This window comes from Taudactylus pleione, unplaced genomic scaffold (assembly GCF_031769625.1).
Source record: "Taudactylus pleione unplaced genomic scaffold, aTauple2 ptg000635l, whole genome shotgun sequence".
Taxonomy (NCBI): domain Eukaryota; kingdom Metazoa; phylum Chordata; class Amphibia; order Anura; family Myobatrachidae; genus Taudactylus; species Taudactylus pleione.
Window position 1 is genome coordinate 1,076,723 of NW_028285037.1, and position 16,558 is coordinate 1,093,280.

Below are 16,558 nucleotides of genomic sequence, written 5' to 3' on the forward strand. Positions count from 1 at the left end.
CGCACTCTAGGGCAGGGAACGGATCATATACATGCTTAGTGTGCACTCTAGGGCAGGGAGCGGATCACATAGATGCTTAGTGCGCACTCTAGGGCAGGGCAGGGAGCTGATCACATACATGCTTAGTGCGCACTGTAGGGCAGGGAGCAGATCACATACATGCTTAGTGTGCACTCTAGGGCAGGGCAGGGAGTGGATCACATACATGCTTAGTGCACACTCTAGGGCAGGGAAGGGAGCGGATCACATAGATGCTTAGTGCGCACTCTAGGGCAGGGCAGGGAGCGGATCACATACATGCTTAGTGCGCACTCTAGGGCAGGGAGCGGATCATATACATGCTTAGTGCACATTCTAGGGCAGGGCAGGGCGCCGATCACATACATGCTTAGTGTGCACTCTAGGGCAGGGAGCTGATCACATACATGCTTAGTGCGCACTCTAGGGCAGGGAGCGGATCAAATAGATGCTTAGTGCGCACTCTAGGGCAGGGCAGGGAGCTGATCACATACATGCTTAGTGTGCACTCTAGGGCAGGGAGCTGATCACATACGTGCTTAGTGTGCACTCTACGGCAGGGCAGGGAGCCGATCACATACATGCTTAGTGTGCACTCTAGGGCAGGGAACGGATCATATACATGCTTAGTGTGCACTCTAGGGCAGGGAGCGGATCACATAGATGCTTAGTGCGCACTCTAGGGCAGGGCAGGGAGCTGATCACATACATGCTTAGTGCGCACTGTAGGGCAGGGAGCAGATCACATACATGCTTAGTGTGCACTCTAGGGCAGGGCAGGGAGTGGATCACATACATGCTTAGTGCACACTCTAGGGCAGGGAAGGGAGCGGATCACATAGATGCTTAGTGCGCACTCTAGGGCAGGGCAGGGAGCGGATCACATACATGCTTAGTGCGCACTCTAGGGCAGGGAGCGGATCACATACATGCTTAGTGCACATTCTAGGGCAGGGCAGGGCGCCGATCACATACATGCTTAGTGTGCACTCTAGGGCAGGGAGCTGATCACATACATGCTTAGTGCGCACTCTAGGGCAGGGAGCGGATCACATAGATGCTTAGTGCGCACTCTAGGGCAGGGCAGGGAGCTGATCACATACATGCTTAGTGTGCACTCTAGGGCAGGGAGCTGATCACATACGTGCTTAGTGTGCACTCTACGGCAGGGCAGGGAGCCGATCACATACATGCTTAGTGTGCACTCTAGGGCAGGGAGCGGATCACATACATGCTTAGTGTGCACTCTGGGGCAGGGCAGGGAGCGGATCACATAGATGCTTAGTGCGCACTCTAAGGCAGGGCAGGGCGCCGATCACATACATGCTTAGTGTGCACTCTAGGGCAGGGCAGGGAGCTGATCACATACATGCTTAGTGCGCACTCTAGGGCAGGGAGCTGATCACATACATGCCTAGTGTGCACTCTGGGGCAGGGCAGGGAGCTGGTCACATACATGCTTAGTACACACTCTAGGGCAGGGCAGGGAGCGGATCACATACATGCTTAGTGCACACTCTAGGGCAGGGCGCCAATCACATACATGCTTAGTGTGCACTCTAGGGCAGGGCGCGGATCACATACATGCTTAGTGTGCACTCTAGGGCAGGGCAGGGAGTGGATCACATACATGCTTAGTGTGCATTCTAGGGCAGGGCAAGGAGCGGATCACATACATGCTTAGTGCGCACTCTAGGGCAGGGAGTGCATCACATACATGCTTAGTGTGCATTCTAGGGCAGGGGAGGGAGCAGATCACATACATGCTTAGTGCGCACTCTAGGGCAGGGAACGGATCACATACATGCTTAGTGTGCACTCTAGGGCAGGGCAGGGAGCTGATCACATACATGCTTAGTGTGCACTCTAGGGCAGGGCAGGGAGCCGATCACATACATGCTTAGTGTGCACTCTAGGGCAGGGCAGGGAGTGGATCACATACATGCTTAGTGTGCATTCTAGGGCAGGGCAGGGAGCGGATCACATACATGCTTAGTGCGCACTCTAGGGCAGGGAACGGATCATATACATGCTTAGTGTGCACTCTAGGGCAGGGAGCGGATCACATAGATGCTTAGTGCGCACTCTAGGGCAGGGCAGGGAGCTGATCACATACATGCTTAGTGCGCACTGTAGGGCAGGGAGCAGATCACATACATGCTTAGTGTGCACTCTAGGGCAGGGCAGGGAGTGGATCACATACATGCTTAGTGCACACTCTAGGGCAGGGAAGGGAGCGGATCACATAGATGCTTAGTGCGCACTCTAGGGCAGGGCAGGGAGCGGATCACATACATGCTTAGTGCGCACTCTAGGGCAGGGAGCGGATCACATACATGCTTAGTGCACATTCTAGGGCAGGGCAGGGCGCCGATCACATACATGCTTAGTGTGCACTCTAGGGCAGGGAGCTGATCACATACATGCTTAGTGCGCACTCTAGGGCAGGGAGCGGATCACATAGATGCTTAGTGCGCACTCTAGGGCAGGGCAGGGAGCTGATCACATACATGCTTAGTGTGCACTCTAGGGCAGGGAGCTGATCACATACGTGCTTAGTGTGCACTCTACGGCAGGGAGCCGATCACATACATGCTTAGTGTGCACTCTAGGGCAGGGAGCGGATCACATACATGCTTAGTGTGCACTCTAGGGCAGGGCAGGGAGCGGATCACATAGATGCTTAGTGCACACTCTAGGGCAGGGCAGGGCGCCGATCACATACATGCTTAGTGTGCACTCTAGGGCAGGGAGCTGATCACATACATGCTTAGTGCGCACTCTAGGGCAGGGAGCTGATCACATACATGCCTAGTGTGCACTCTGGGGCAGGGCAGGGAGCTGGTCACATACATGCTTAGTACACACTCTAGGGCAGGGCAGGGAGCGGATCACATACATGCTTAGTGCACACTCTAGGGCAGGGCGCCAATCACATACATGCTTAGTGTGCACTCTAGGGCAGGGCGCGGATCACATACATGCTTAGTGTGCACTCTAGGGCAGGGCAGGGAGTGGATCACATACATGCTTAGTGTGCATTCTAGGGCAGGGCAAGGAGCGGATCACATACATGCTTAGTGCGCACTCTAGGGCAGGGAGTGGATCACATACATGCTTAGTGTGCATTCTAGGGCAGGGGAGGGAGCAGATCACATACATGCTTAGTGCGCACTCTAGGGCAGGGAACGGATCACATACATGCTTAGTGTGCACTCTAGGGCAGGGCAGGGAGCTGATCACATACATGCTTAGTGTGCACTCTAGGGCAGGGCAGGGAGTGGATCACATACATGCTTAGTGTGCATTCTAAGGCAGGGCAGGGAGCGGATCACATACATGCTTAGTGCGCACTCTAGGGCAGGGAACGGATCACATACATGCTTAGTGTGCACTCTAGGGCAGGGCGCGGATCACATACATGTTTAGTGTGCACTCTAGGGCAGGGCAGGGAGCTGATCACATAGATGCTTAGTGCGCACTCTAGGGCAGGGAACGGATCACATACATGCTTAGTGTGCACTCTAGGGCAGGGCGCGGATCACATACATGTTTAGTGCACACTGTAGGGCAGGGAGCGGATCACATAGATGCTTAGTGTGCACTCTAGGGCAGGGCAGGGAGCGGATCACATACATGCTTAGTGTGCACTCTAGGGCAGGGCAGGGAGCCGATCACATACATGCTTAGTGTGCACTCTAGGGCAGGGCAGGGAGTGGATCACATACATGCTTAGTGTGCATTCTAGGGCAGGGCAGGGAGCGGATCACATACATGCTTAGTGCGCACTCTAGGGCAGGGAACGGATCATATACATGCTTAGTGTGCACTCTAGGGCAGGGAGCGGATCACATAGATGCTTAGAGCGCACTCTAGGGCAGGGCAGGGAGCTGATCACATACATGCTTAGTGCGCACTGTAGGGCAGGGAGCAGATCACATACATGCTTAGTGTGCACTCTAGGGCAGGGCAGGGAGTGGATCACATACATGCTTAGTGCACACTCTAGGGCAGGGAAGGGAGCGGATCACATAGATGCTTAGTGCGCACTCTAGGGCAGGGCAGGGAGCGGATCACATACATGCTTAGTGCGCACTCTAGGGCAGGGAGCGGATCACATACATGCTTAGTGCACATTCTAGGGCAGGGCAGGGCGCCGATCACATACATGCTTAGTGTGCACTCTAGGGCAGGGAGCTGATCACATACATGCTTAGTGCGCACTCTAGGGCAGGGAGCGGATCACATACATGCTTAGTGTGCATTCTAGGGCAGGGGAGGGAGCAGATCACATACATGCTTAGTGCGCACTCTAGGGCAGGGAACGGATCACATACATGCTTAGTGTGCACTCTAGGGCAGGGCAGGGAGCTGATCACATACATGCTTAGTGTGCACTCTAGGGCAGGGCAGGGAGTGGATCACATACATGCTTAGTGTGCATTCTAGGGCAGGGCAGGGAGCGGATCACATACATGCTTAGTGCGCACTCTAGGGCAGGGAACGGATCACATACATGCTTAGTGTGCACTCTAGGGCAGGGCGCGGATCACATACATGTTTAGTGTGCACTCTAGGGCAGGGCAGGGAGCTGATCACATAGATGCTTAGTGCGCACTCTAGGGCAGGGAACGGATCACATACATGCTTAGTTTGCACTCTAGGGCAGGGCGCGGATCACATACATGTTTAGTGCACACTGTAGGGCAGGGAGCGGATCACATAGATGCTTAGTGTGCACTCTAGGGCAGGGAGCGGATCACATACATGCTTAGTGTGCACTCTAGGGCAGGGCAGGGAGCCGATCACATACATGCTTAGTGTGCACTCTAGGGCAGGGCAGGGAGTGGATCACATACATGCTTAGTGTGCATTCTAGGGCAGGGCAGGGAGCGGATCACATACATGCTTAGTGCGCACTCTAGGGCAGGGAACGGATCATATACATGCTTAGTGTGCACTCTAGGGCAGGGAGCGGATCACATAGATGCTTAGTGCGCACTCTAGGGCAGGGCAGGGAGCTGATCACATACATGCTTAGTGCGCACTGTAGGGCAGGGAGCAGATCACATACATGCTTAGTGTGCACTCTAGGGCAGGGCAGGGAGTGGATCACATACATGCTTAGTGCACACTCTAGGGCAGGGAAGGGAGCGGATCACATAGATGCTTAGTGCGCACTCTAGGGCAGGGCAGGGAGCGGATCACATACATGCTTAGTGCGCACTCTAGGGCAGGGAGCGGATCACATACATGCTTAGTGCACATTCTAGGGCAGGGCAGGGCGCCGATCACATACATGCTTAGTGTGCACTCTAGGGCAGGGAGCTGATCACATACATGCTTAGTGCGCACTCTAGGGCAGGGAGCGGATCACATAGATGCTTAGTGCGCACTCTAGGGCAGGGCAGGGAGCTGATCACATACATGCTTAGTGTGCACTCTAGGGCAGGGAGCTGATCACATACGTGCTTAGTGTGCACTCTACGGCAGGGAGCCGATCACATACATGCTTAGTGTGCACTCTAGGGCAGGGAGCGGATCACATACATGCTTAGTGTGCACTCTGGGGCAGGGCAGGGAGCGGATCACATAGATGCTTAGTGCACACTCTAGGGCAGGGCAGGGCGCCGATCACATACATGCTTAGTGTGCACTCTAGGGCAGGGCAGGGAGCTGATCACATACATGCTTAGTGCGCACTCTAGGGCAGGGAGCTGATCACATACATGCCTAGTGTGCACTCTGGGGCAGGGCAGGGAGCTGGTCACATACATGCTTAGTACACACTCTAGGGCAGGGCAGGGAGCGGATCACATACATGCTTAGTGCACACTCTAGGGCAGGGCGCCAATCACATACATGCTTAGTGTGCACTCTAGGGCAGGGCGCGGATCACATACATGCTTAGTGTGCACTCTAGGGCAGGGCAGGGAGTGGATCACATACATGCTTAGTGTGCATTCTAGGGCAGGGCAAGGAGCGGATCACATACATGCTTAGTGCGCACTCTAGGGCAGGGAGTGGATCACATACATGCTTAGTGTGCATTCTAGGGCAGGGGAGGGAGCAGATCACATACATGCTTAGTGCGCACTCTAGGGCAGGGAACGGATCACATACATGCTTAGTGTGCACTCTAGGGCAGGGCAGGGAGCTGATCACATACATGCTTAGTGTGCACTCTAGGGCAGGGCAGGGAGTGGATCACATACATGCTTAGTGTGCATTCTAGGGCAGGGCAGGGAGCGGATCACATACATGCTTAGTGCGCACTCTAGGGCAGGGAACGGATCACATACATGCTTAGTGTGCACTCTAGGGCAGGGCGCGGATCACATACATGTTTAGTGTGCACTCTAGGGCAGGGCAGGGAGCTGATCACATAGATGCTTAGTGCGCACTCTAGGGCAGGGAACGGATCACATACATGCTTAGTGTGCACTCTAGGGCAGGGCGCGGATCACATACATGTTTAGTGCACACTGTAGGGCAGGGAGCGGATCACATAGATGCTTAGTGTGCACTCTAGGGCAGGGCACGGAGCGGATCACATACATGCTTAGTGTGCACTCTAGGGCAGGGCAGGGAGCCGATCACATACATGCTTAGTGTGCACTCTAGGGCAGGGCAGGGAGTGGATCACATACATGCTTAGTGTGCATTCTAGGGCAGGGCAGGGAGCGGATCACATACATGCTTAGTGCGCACTCTAGGGCAGGGAACGGATCATATACATGCTTAGTGTGCACTCTAGGGCAGGGAGCGGATCACATAGATGCTTAGAGCGCACTCTAGGGCAGGGCAGGGAGCTGATCACATACATGCTTAGTGCGCACTGTAGGGCAGGGAGCAGATCACATACATGCTTAGTGTGCACTCTAGGGCAGGGCAGGGAGTGGATCACATACATGCTTAGTGCACACTCTAGGGCAGGGAAGGGAGCGGATCACATAGATGCTTAGTGCGCACTCTAGGGCAGGGCAGGGAGCGGATCACATACATGCTTAGTGTGCACTCTAGGGCAGGGCAGGGAGCCGATCACATACAAGCTTAGTGCGCACTCTAGAGCAGGACAGGGAGCGGATCACATACATGCTTAGTGCACACTCTAGGGCAGGGCAGGGCGCCAATCACATACATGCTTAGTGTGCACTCTAGGGCAGGGCAGGGAGCCGATCACATACATGCTTAGTGTGCACTCTAGGGCAGGGCAGGGAGCCGATCACATACATGCTTAGTGTGCACTCTAGGGCAGGGCGCGGATCACATACACCAGGGGTCTTCAACCGTGGCCCTCCAGTTGCTGTGGAACTACACATCCCGGCATGCACTGCCATAGGTGTAGCATGCTGTTATATCAAAAAGGTGGCAGTGCATGCTGGGATGTGTAGTTCCACAGCAGCTGGAGGGCCACGGTTGAAGACCCCTGACATACACGCTTCGGGTGCACTCTAGGGCAGGGCGCGGATCACAGAGGACACTTTGTCACTGAAGATACAATGTGTAGTCAGCGCAATGCACAGCACAACCGTTCTACCAGGGGCGTAGAGAGTCCGTACGGGCCTGAGGGAAAGGAGGGACGTGGCCTACTCATGTGAGGCATGGTCACACCCCCTTAGGATTTGCTCACAAAAAAAAAAAGAAGAGTTTTGCGGCGTCATGCAGCGGCGCAGAGCGCTGAGGAGGGGGACGCGGGGGGGCACGATCAGTCCCCCTCCCCAGGCATAGGAGACTGCTGTGGCTGTGATTTAAGAGGGAGGGGGAGCGGCACCGGGCACCCCGCTGGGCCCCTACAGCAGTTCGGGTAATTAGTACCCGATCCCCCCCCCCTCTCGGCGCCTTTGCGTTCTACTAGTGTATTATATACCCTCACATACATACAACATATTTAAGGCGCTCCCCCATCATGAGACAATTCACATTGGGCTGAACGCTGCGCCGATTGTCATGTAGTTCAGCAATTACCGGTGGTCTCCGCATGCATCACAGCTGCATCGCGCAAGCGCGTTTCGTATGGATTGCGATTGCGCACGCTGTGAGGATTCACATGCAACAGATTAACAGGAACAGACAGTTTTGTCAGTGGTTATGGAGAGTTCGCCCAAATCACGGGCGTGTGTTCGGGGCCGTTTCCTGGGCGTGTACTACCCAGCGTCTGCAAACGCGCACGCAAAGAACAAAGCTCCAGCATCTCCGTCACCACGACCATTCTGAGTGACCATAGACTGACTCAGATATTTTCAGGATCTGCGTCCGATGCTGTGTTTGTGTGCGCAGTTGCGGGCAGCTACGAGGGCTCCGGTGGGCGTCTCAATACAAATTCCGCCAGCTGACGCATTAGTGTATTTTAGCAATTGCTAAGCGGCAAAATTTTGCAAATGCGTCTGCATCAGCGTACGTCTCTGTACCAGCCCCAGTGTATAGCTACAGGATTAAACCACCGCATGTCTATGACTACATCACATGCCGGCCTCCACCACACGCCACTAGGAGGTTCCAGTGCGGCCTCCCCGCTCGTGCGTCTCCTCCTGCATCTGCGCTGGCACCTCCGAAGTCCACGCGCTACTCTATGGAGTCCAGCCCCCCTGTCTCTCCCCGTGTACAGGCTGTCGGCGTGTGAGGGGTGGCGGGCCCCCAGCTACACTGAGCGGATTACCAAAGACCTTCCTCTTGTTCTTTGAATGGTGTGCGGCTCCGGTGCAGACGCGGGGCGCAATCTGGCACTTGGAAACGGGCAGGGCGAATAGCAAGATTTAAAAGACTGGCAGGATTCCAAGGAGCCTAAAGGGAACACTATATGCTTTAATGTAGAACAAGAATAGAAATATATTGACTATATCGTCTTTATACCACTATTATTGATGCTGCTGGGAAATCTCGTCACATACACCACTGTCACCCACACTGTATACTAAGAATACACACAAACGTACGGCTTTATATACTATATGCCAGTACTGACCTGGTCTATCACATCTGTGACTTTGGGCGTGTCGGATCAGGGCGGAGCTGGAACAGAAGCTCCGCCCACAGACCTGGCAGCAGAAGGGCCGTTCTCCCGTGTGCGTCCTCAGGTGGATGATCAGACTGGTCTTCTGGGAGAAGCCCTTCATACACACTTCACACTTATACGGCAGCTCCCCGGAGTGGGTCCTCTGGTGCCGGTACAGGACGGAGCTGCACTTGAAGCTCTTGTTGCACTGCGGGCAGCTGAAGGGTCTCTCCCCGGTGTGTGTCCTCTGGTGACGGACCAGGTAGAAGTTACAGGTGAAGGTGCGACCACACTCCTGGCACATGTAGCGCTTGTCTCTGGGGTGACTTCTTAGGTGTTTCCTTAGCTCATTGGGACTTGGGCAGCTTTCATGACAAATCCCGCACTTGTAAAAATGTTGGGCACTTTTTGGTGTACCATCGCTGGAAATGTGGCCCGTTTGGATATTGCAATGAAGATCTCTGTGCTTTGAGAGTGTTGAACGATGTCGAAAGCTTTTACCGCAGTCAGAAGAGTAGAAAGGTCTCTCCCCGGTGTGCACTCTTCGATGTGCAGCTAAGCGAGCCCGGGATTGGAAAGTCTTCCAGCAATCTGGACATTTAATTCTCCGATCTGTCTCTTTAAACTCGTTCAGAATGTGTGTTTCAGGTTTAGTCTCTCTCACAAGATCTTCCTCTGGTCGGTCAGCATCTTTGGCAAAGGGGAGACTTGCAGCGACGTCTACAGAAACTTCACAGCTCAGATTGCCCAAAGTGTATTTAGGAAACTTTCCACAATTCATCCCCGAGAGATTTCTCGGCTTTCGCCTTCGCTGACCTGTGACATATAGACCACGGTGAATCTAATCTCTTTTACAGCTTCCTGCGCACATACTACACAGCAGACTGAGGTACCGGAGTACTCGTAGAACCAATATTTGACATTAATATAGATCAAAGGCTGTATATTGTGGACCAGAGAAACATACAATGATATATACGGTCATGTCTGAGATTGTTTAGCCCAGTGGCCATTTAGACTGCAGCGGTCTATCGTCGAGGCAAGAACCCACCAACAGACAGACGATTTCATTCTTGTTAGAGCTCCTCAGTTAGGTTAAAGATTTTCTCTCACATTGTTATAATAAAACAATGATAGGAATCTAGGGCCTGATTCAGAGCCGGACGCTATTTGCGCTCGCTCGTTCAGAAAAAGGGGCCGGCTATTTAAATTGAGCGCTCGCTCTTTGCGGTCTGTTGACGCCTCTATGTCTGAGCGAGCGTCCGAAACATGCGCTCACTATTTTGTAAAGACGCCCCTTGGCCTCTCGCATCATACGTCATCTCCGCTATTTATTAGATTAATCGAGTACATCGAAAGGCGTATGAACTGCTCGCTATTCTTGTGGTAGCATTTTCCTACCGCAATCATGTGAGCAGTTCTGGCTAAAAGACAACCAAGTAACGTGGTCGATGACGCTGCTTTGTTAATTATGCACACACTTAAAATGCCCGTTTTGACCGTTTGGCACGCCTGCGTTCGGATCTCCACTCCCCGTTTTCAAGCACCTTCCCCTGTTACCACCCACATATGCTTCATCCTGTCACTCAAATTAGCAGGCATTCGCTATTTTGCGAGCACACGATTTCCGACCACACTGACTGGTTGGCACATGTGCATTACAACCCATACGCAGATGTGCGAACATCAGCACGGAGCGAACGAGCGGCCGCTTACAAGCGGCTCTGAATCAGGCCCTTAGTTCCATAGTTTAATAGAAGACTTAAATCTGGATCCTTACACTCAGGTATTGGAGAACCCACAAGAGGCCATGCTTTCAGGACTCTGAGTGATCTAAGTGATCAGGGCCAGCAGACAACTCTGCTGTTTAATCCCAATTTGACCTTCTGTGGCTTCTTCTGGACCACTTAAAAAAACTGTCCCAAAAAAAAAAAAAAAAAACTATAGAATCAGGTATTAATAGTAAGAGTTATGGTAGACTTACCTTTGTAAACTCTATTTCTTCGAAGTCCGTAGGATTCACAGGGATACCATGGGGTGTGTGTGGTTGGAGTGATCCGGGCACCAAACAGTTAATCAATAAATATGTCACAGCGACCTGCGCCCCTGGACTGCTGCTTAGTCCACACTCTAGGTCACCAATCCTTTACAAACACATATATACAATATGAGTGGTCCACAATCGCAAAGTCCCTGTAAGACCTCCGATCCTTAGTCTTGATATTTGTCCTGTCTGGGATCTCTCACCGTCTCAGAAAGAAGAAAAAGAGCAAGGCAATGTATTATATTCATAATAGATCCATAAGGTATTCAGTTTATGAAGGTAACTTTTTCCCTCTGGACTCACCTCACGCCAATGAGATGAGTACCTATAAAGGCTTCTTTTATATTCTCTCTGGTCTTGCTCTTTTTCTTCTTTCTGAGACGGTGAGAGATCCCAGACAAGAGGAATATCAAGACTAAGGACCGGAGCTTTTACAGGGACTTTGCGCATGTGGACCACCAAACAGTTAATGCTTTAGCTCCCAGGATGCCCGGGCCTCGTCCACATATACCCCGCCCCCAGCCATAGGCAGACAGTTTCGTAAACAAGCCCAATGCAGGAGCATGAAAGAGGAGAAGGAAGAACAATGTACACAAGAAACACATTCACAAAAGATGAGGGAATCCGTGACCAAAAGAAAAATACCCATTGAAGTCAGGTGCGTCAGGGTAGGCGCCCTATGAATCCTATGGACTTCGAAGAAATAGAGATAACAAAAGGTACAGTAAGTCTACCATAACTCTTAATTTCTTCTTCAGGGTCCATAGGGATACCATGTGGATGTCTCATAGCAGTTTCCCATAAGGGTGGGGACGCTTCTGAGCAGAAAGGAGAATCTGACGCCCAAAGGAAGCATACTGAAAGGTGTGGACGGAAGACCATGTGGGCGCCTTGCACAATTGTTCAGCAGAAGCGCCATGTCGTATCACCCATGAGGGTCCCACAGTCCGAGTAGAATGTGCTGTAACCCTGTTTGGAACAGGAAGATCAGCTTGCATGTAGACCTGAGAGATTGTGATGTGGAGCCATCAAGCCAGAGTCTGTTTGTTTGCTGGCCAGCCTCGCTTGTGAAAGCAATTCAACACAAAGAGAGAATCTGATTTCTTAAAGTAATTAGTACGATCCACGTAGATCCGAAGAGCAGGAACCACATCCAAGGAGGCTTCACCTGCAGAAAGACTGGTAGGCCAGAACCACAATCTCTTCATTCAAATGGAACTGGGATAGCACTTTAGGGTGGTACCCAGCCCTGTCCTGAAGAAAGATCAAGAAGGGGGAGCGACAGAAGAGCGTTGCCAAATCACATACCCTGCGGGCAGAGGAGATAGCGAGAAGATGGTCTTCGCTGTCAGCCACTTGAGATCTTCTGGAGTCCAGAGGTTCAAATAGAGGAGCCTGTAGAGCCCGGAGAACAAATGACAAATCCCACGGAGTCACCGGAGGTTGAATGCGGAGAACCGCCTGAAAGAAATGTTCTTAAATCAGACAGGGAAGCGATCCTTCGCTGGAACTAGATTGACAGAGCAGAAACCTGAATTCTAAAGGGAGGCCAGGCGGAGGCCTAGGTCTAACCCAGCCAGGAGAAAGGCAAGCACCCAGGAGACCCTAAAAACCGTAGGGTCACAGCCTCTGGGGAGCATAATTGAAAGTAAGAGTACCAAACTCTGTAAGAGATGCGCCCTGAGCATTGTCTGGACCACAGAGCGAGAGAGACCCTTGGATCTTAATATGGATGATTCAAGAGCCACGCCGTCAAAGACAAGGTCCGGGTGCAGACAAGGACCCTGTGCTAGTAGATCCTGCTGTAGAGGAAGTGAACCAATATTGCCTGGGCCAGGCTGGGGCTATTAGTATCACGGTGCCGACTTCTTGCTTGAACTTTTGGAGACCCCTCAGGATGAGGGAGATTGGAGGAAAGAGGTATGCAAGATTCCCACCTCATTGCCAGAGCGTTCACAAAGGCGGCTGAGGGGTCTCTGGTCCTGAACCCGTACCTGGGGACCATGTGGTTGTGACGTGAAGCCATGAGATCTACATCTGGTAGGCCCCATTTGTCCACCAGTAGTTGAAAGACATCCGGATGAAGAGCCCACTCTCCGGCGTGTATGTCCTGATGGCTTAGGAAGTCCGCTTCCCAGTTGAGGACTCCTGGGATAAACACTGCCAAGAGGTAACATTTGGCCCAGACCAGGATGTTTGCCACTTCCCGTATAGCTGCCCTACTTCGCGTGCCTCCCTGATGATTGAGGTAGGCTACCGTAGTTGCGTTGTCAGACTGGATTTGGACGGGCCTGCCCCAGAGATGGTCTTGCACCCGAGAGAGTGCCCTGTACACTGCTATAAGCTCCAGATTGTTTATGGGCAGGTGTCTTTCCTGTTGTCCAGCGTCCCTGAAAGGTACGATGAACGGTTAACGCGCCCTATCCGCGAAGGCTGGCATCTGTATCTCAATTTGAAATCCAGAAGGCACAACCCCAGTTCAGATGGGACGTCTGCAGCCACCATGAGAGGGAAAGCCAAACCTCTGGAGTGAGGAGGTCTGGGACGGGATCAGATGATACTGCCCATTCCAACGAGAGAGAATCTGTTGTTGATGGGGCATGAAGTGGAACTGGGCGTATGCCACCATATCGAAAGTGGATACCATGGACCCCAGGACCTGCATTGCTGAGTGAATGGATACCCTCCGATTGTGGAGCAAGCTGCGCACATGCAAGTGTAGTGTAAGAATCTTGTCTGCTGGCAGAAAGATCCTCTGTATTTGAGAATCCAGGAGTGCCCCCAGATGTACCATCCGCTGTGTCGGAGAGGGAGGACTTCATCCCAATTGATGATCCAGCTGTGTGTTTGCAGGCTGTCCACGGTCAGCTGGAGATGGCGTTGTAACACAACTGGTGAGTGTGCCAAGATTAAGAGGTCATCTAGGTATGGCAGGATTCTGACTTCCTGGCGCCTGAGGTGGACCGCCATAACTTTATTTTGGTAAAGACTCGAGGGGCTGTTGACAGACCAAAGGGCAGCGCCAGAAACTGGTAATGTTGCTGCAGAACAGCAAACTGTAGGAACCTTTGGTGGGTTGGAGTAATAGGTACATACAGGTGTGACCGGATGGCCTCAGCCCGACTCCCGATCACAGATTGGCGTTTGATCCCCACTGGATCCTGGGGTATCAGGGGTTCCAGCTTACCGTCAGTGACCGCCCATCACTGACTCCGCTCACTGCGCCGTGGGCGTGCAACGATGCTGCCACCACCAAACTCTACTATCGGCGTTTGGAACCGCTTCTGCAGCGTATGCGTTGACTTGCTGTGGCCACAACTTCTGATTGTTGTTGGCTGTTTCCTCCTGGTCCCTCGCAATGGTCCAGGCTCTGCACGGTAGCTGGCAGAGGGCTTGAGCTTTGGAGACGCTTGGCTCAATCCTGAACAGCAGGAGAATGGAATAGCGTTTTGCGCAATTCTGTTGGTCGCAGGATTCAGTTGCAAATGTAGTCAGGTAAGATGTTTATTGCTCAAAGTCTTAAAAAAAAGGACTCGTCCTTCAGATTGAAGGGGTATATCAGCATACAAGTTACAGCAGTTCTTTTCCACAAAGGATATACAGAAGTACATTTTTACCAAGCGCGCAGCCTTCTTATATGCTACTCCAATACACATTACCACATGGGGTAAGTCCGCCCTGTGGTTTCCAACCAATAACATTAAGTGCATTTGCTGTGCATGTGCTGGCCACATGCACGTTTAACATTGTCCCCTATGGACAGGGGGGAGTGGTCACTCCCGTGCCCGAGCCCACCTGGTGTTTTAGTCGCCACCCAGGAGTCGGCTTGTCTAGGGCCCAGGGAGGTTTTCTCTCCAAAACCTACTTCTACTAATTTGCTAAGAGATCAAGCCTGCCACCTCTGCCTGAATCTGAGCTCCAGAGCTGGGCAAGCAGGGTCCCCGGGCAGGGTTTCCTGGCCACAGAGGGGAAGCCCTTTTGGAGCTCCCTGAATACAATTAGCTGGCTGTATTAGCCAGCTCCCTAAGCACCTCCTCATACCACTATCAGGCATGAGGCTGCATAGGAGGACATTTTATTACCCTGGAAGTGGCTGGGGGATCCAGCAACCCACACAGAGCCCTGGATCCCCTGGGACTTCCAGGGAACATTGTAAGTGCACATTTACTTTTAAATTATACACTTTAACTCATACATTAAATATATACATTTTATTCAACATTGTGTACCTGTGTGTATTTTGTGCTTTATACACTATGCCCAGCGCTGCACGGCTGGGACACGGGGAGCTGATCACCCAGTCCCCAGCATAGGGCTCCCAGCTCTGCAGCCTGGGACCTATGCCCTGGCTGCAGCAGCATTACCTGTACTCGGCAGCGGTCAGCTGCTGCTCCCTTCTCATTGCTGGGGGTACAGGGAGCTGGCTTTCCCTGACCTCCAGCATGCGGCTATTCTCTTTAGCAGAGCTGGGGTGATGGGAGCCAAGCTCCCAGTCCCCAGCATTCAGCTAGTTACGTAGTGCTGCACAGGAAGCCAGCTAACCCAGTCCCCGTGTGCAGAACTTAGCCCTGCAGTCCGGGACACTTGTCCCGGCTGCAGCAGCGTCCTGCTTTCCCCAGCGACAGAGGTACAGGGAGCTGGTTGTCCCTCAGCGTGCGGCGACTCGTGACCCGAAAGTGCTGGGGCGCCGGGAGCAAAGTTTCCATGCGGAACTTGGGCACTTAGATAAATTTGTTGAGGGGTTTGAGATTCAGAATAGGCCGATGAGACCCACTCAGCTTCTGAATCAAAAAGAGAGAGTGGAATAAAATCCAATTGCTCTTTGAGCCAAAGGAACCAGTATTATCACACCTGTACTCAGCAGGGAGTCAATGGCCCCCTGAAGGGCCAAGCCTTAATAGAGCCTAATGGGGGACCGGTACAAAAAAATAGCTTGGGAGGACGCCTCAGAAAGGTAAGAGCGTACCCCTGAGAGACCACTTCTCGGACCCAGGCGTCTGTTGTTGTTTGACACCAAGAGCCGGCAAATCGAAGTAGCCGCCCCCACACCCTGGGATCCCCCAGGAGGAGGCCCGTCCCATCAGGCGGAATGTTTGTTATGCAACTTGGAAGTGGGATGTCTGGCTGACCAAGACTGCTTGGCTCGCGGCTTGGTGGTCTTGTGCGAACTAGAGTGCCTTGGAAAGGACTGTCCTCTTGCCTTAACCTGGGGGCGAAAGGACCGAGAAGAGGACAGCCTAGGCTTAGGGGCAGCTGCTGATGGCAGAAAGACAGATTTGAGGTAGCCACAATCTTGTCCAACTCTGTGCCGTACAGCCTGTCTCCAGAGAAGGGTAAAGATTCGAGTGCTTTCTTGGATCCCGTGTCCGCCTTCCAGGATCGTAGCCAAAAGGACCCAGCGGGCGACTACCGAGGTCGCAGATGCCTTAGAGGGAAGGAGTCCAGTATCCAACACAGCTTCTCCAAAATAAGAGGCCACTTCCTGAATATGGGAGATGTAG

General features: G+C 52.6%; 1 protein-coding gene across 1 annotated transcript in view; it reads right to left on the reverse strand.

The window, feature by feature from the left end:
- The window catches only part of LOC148479131 (uncharacterized), a 51,996-nt gene that overhangs the window by 16,804 nt on the left and 18,634 nt on the right, over positions 1 to 16,558 (reverse strand). Inside the window, 1 exon segment of the mRNA XM_088454932.1 lies at positions 8,984 to 9,829. Coding sequence (XP_088311058.1) covers positions 8,984 to 9,829 — 846 coding nt within the window.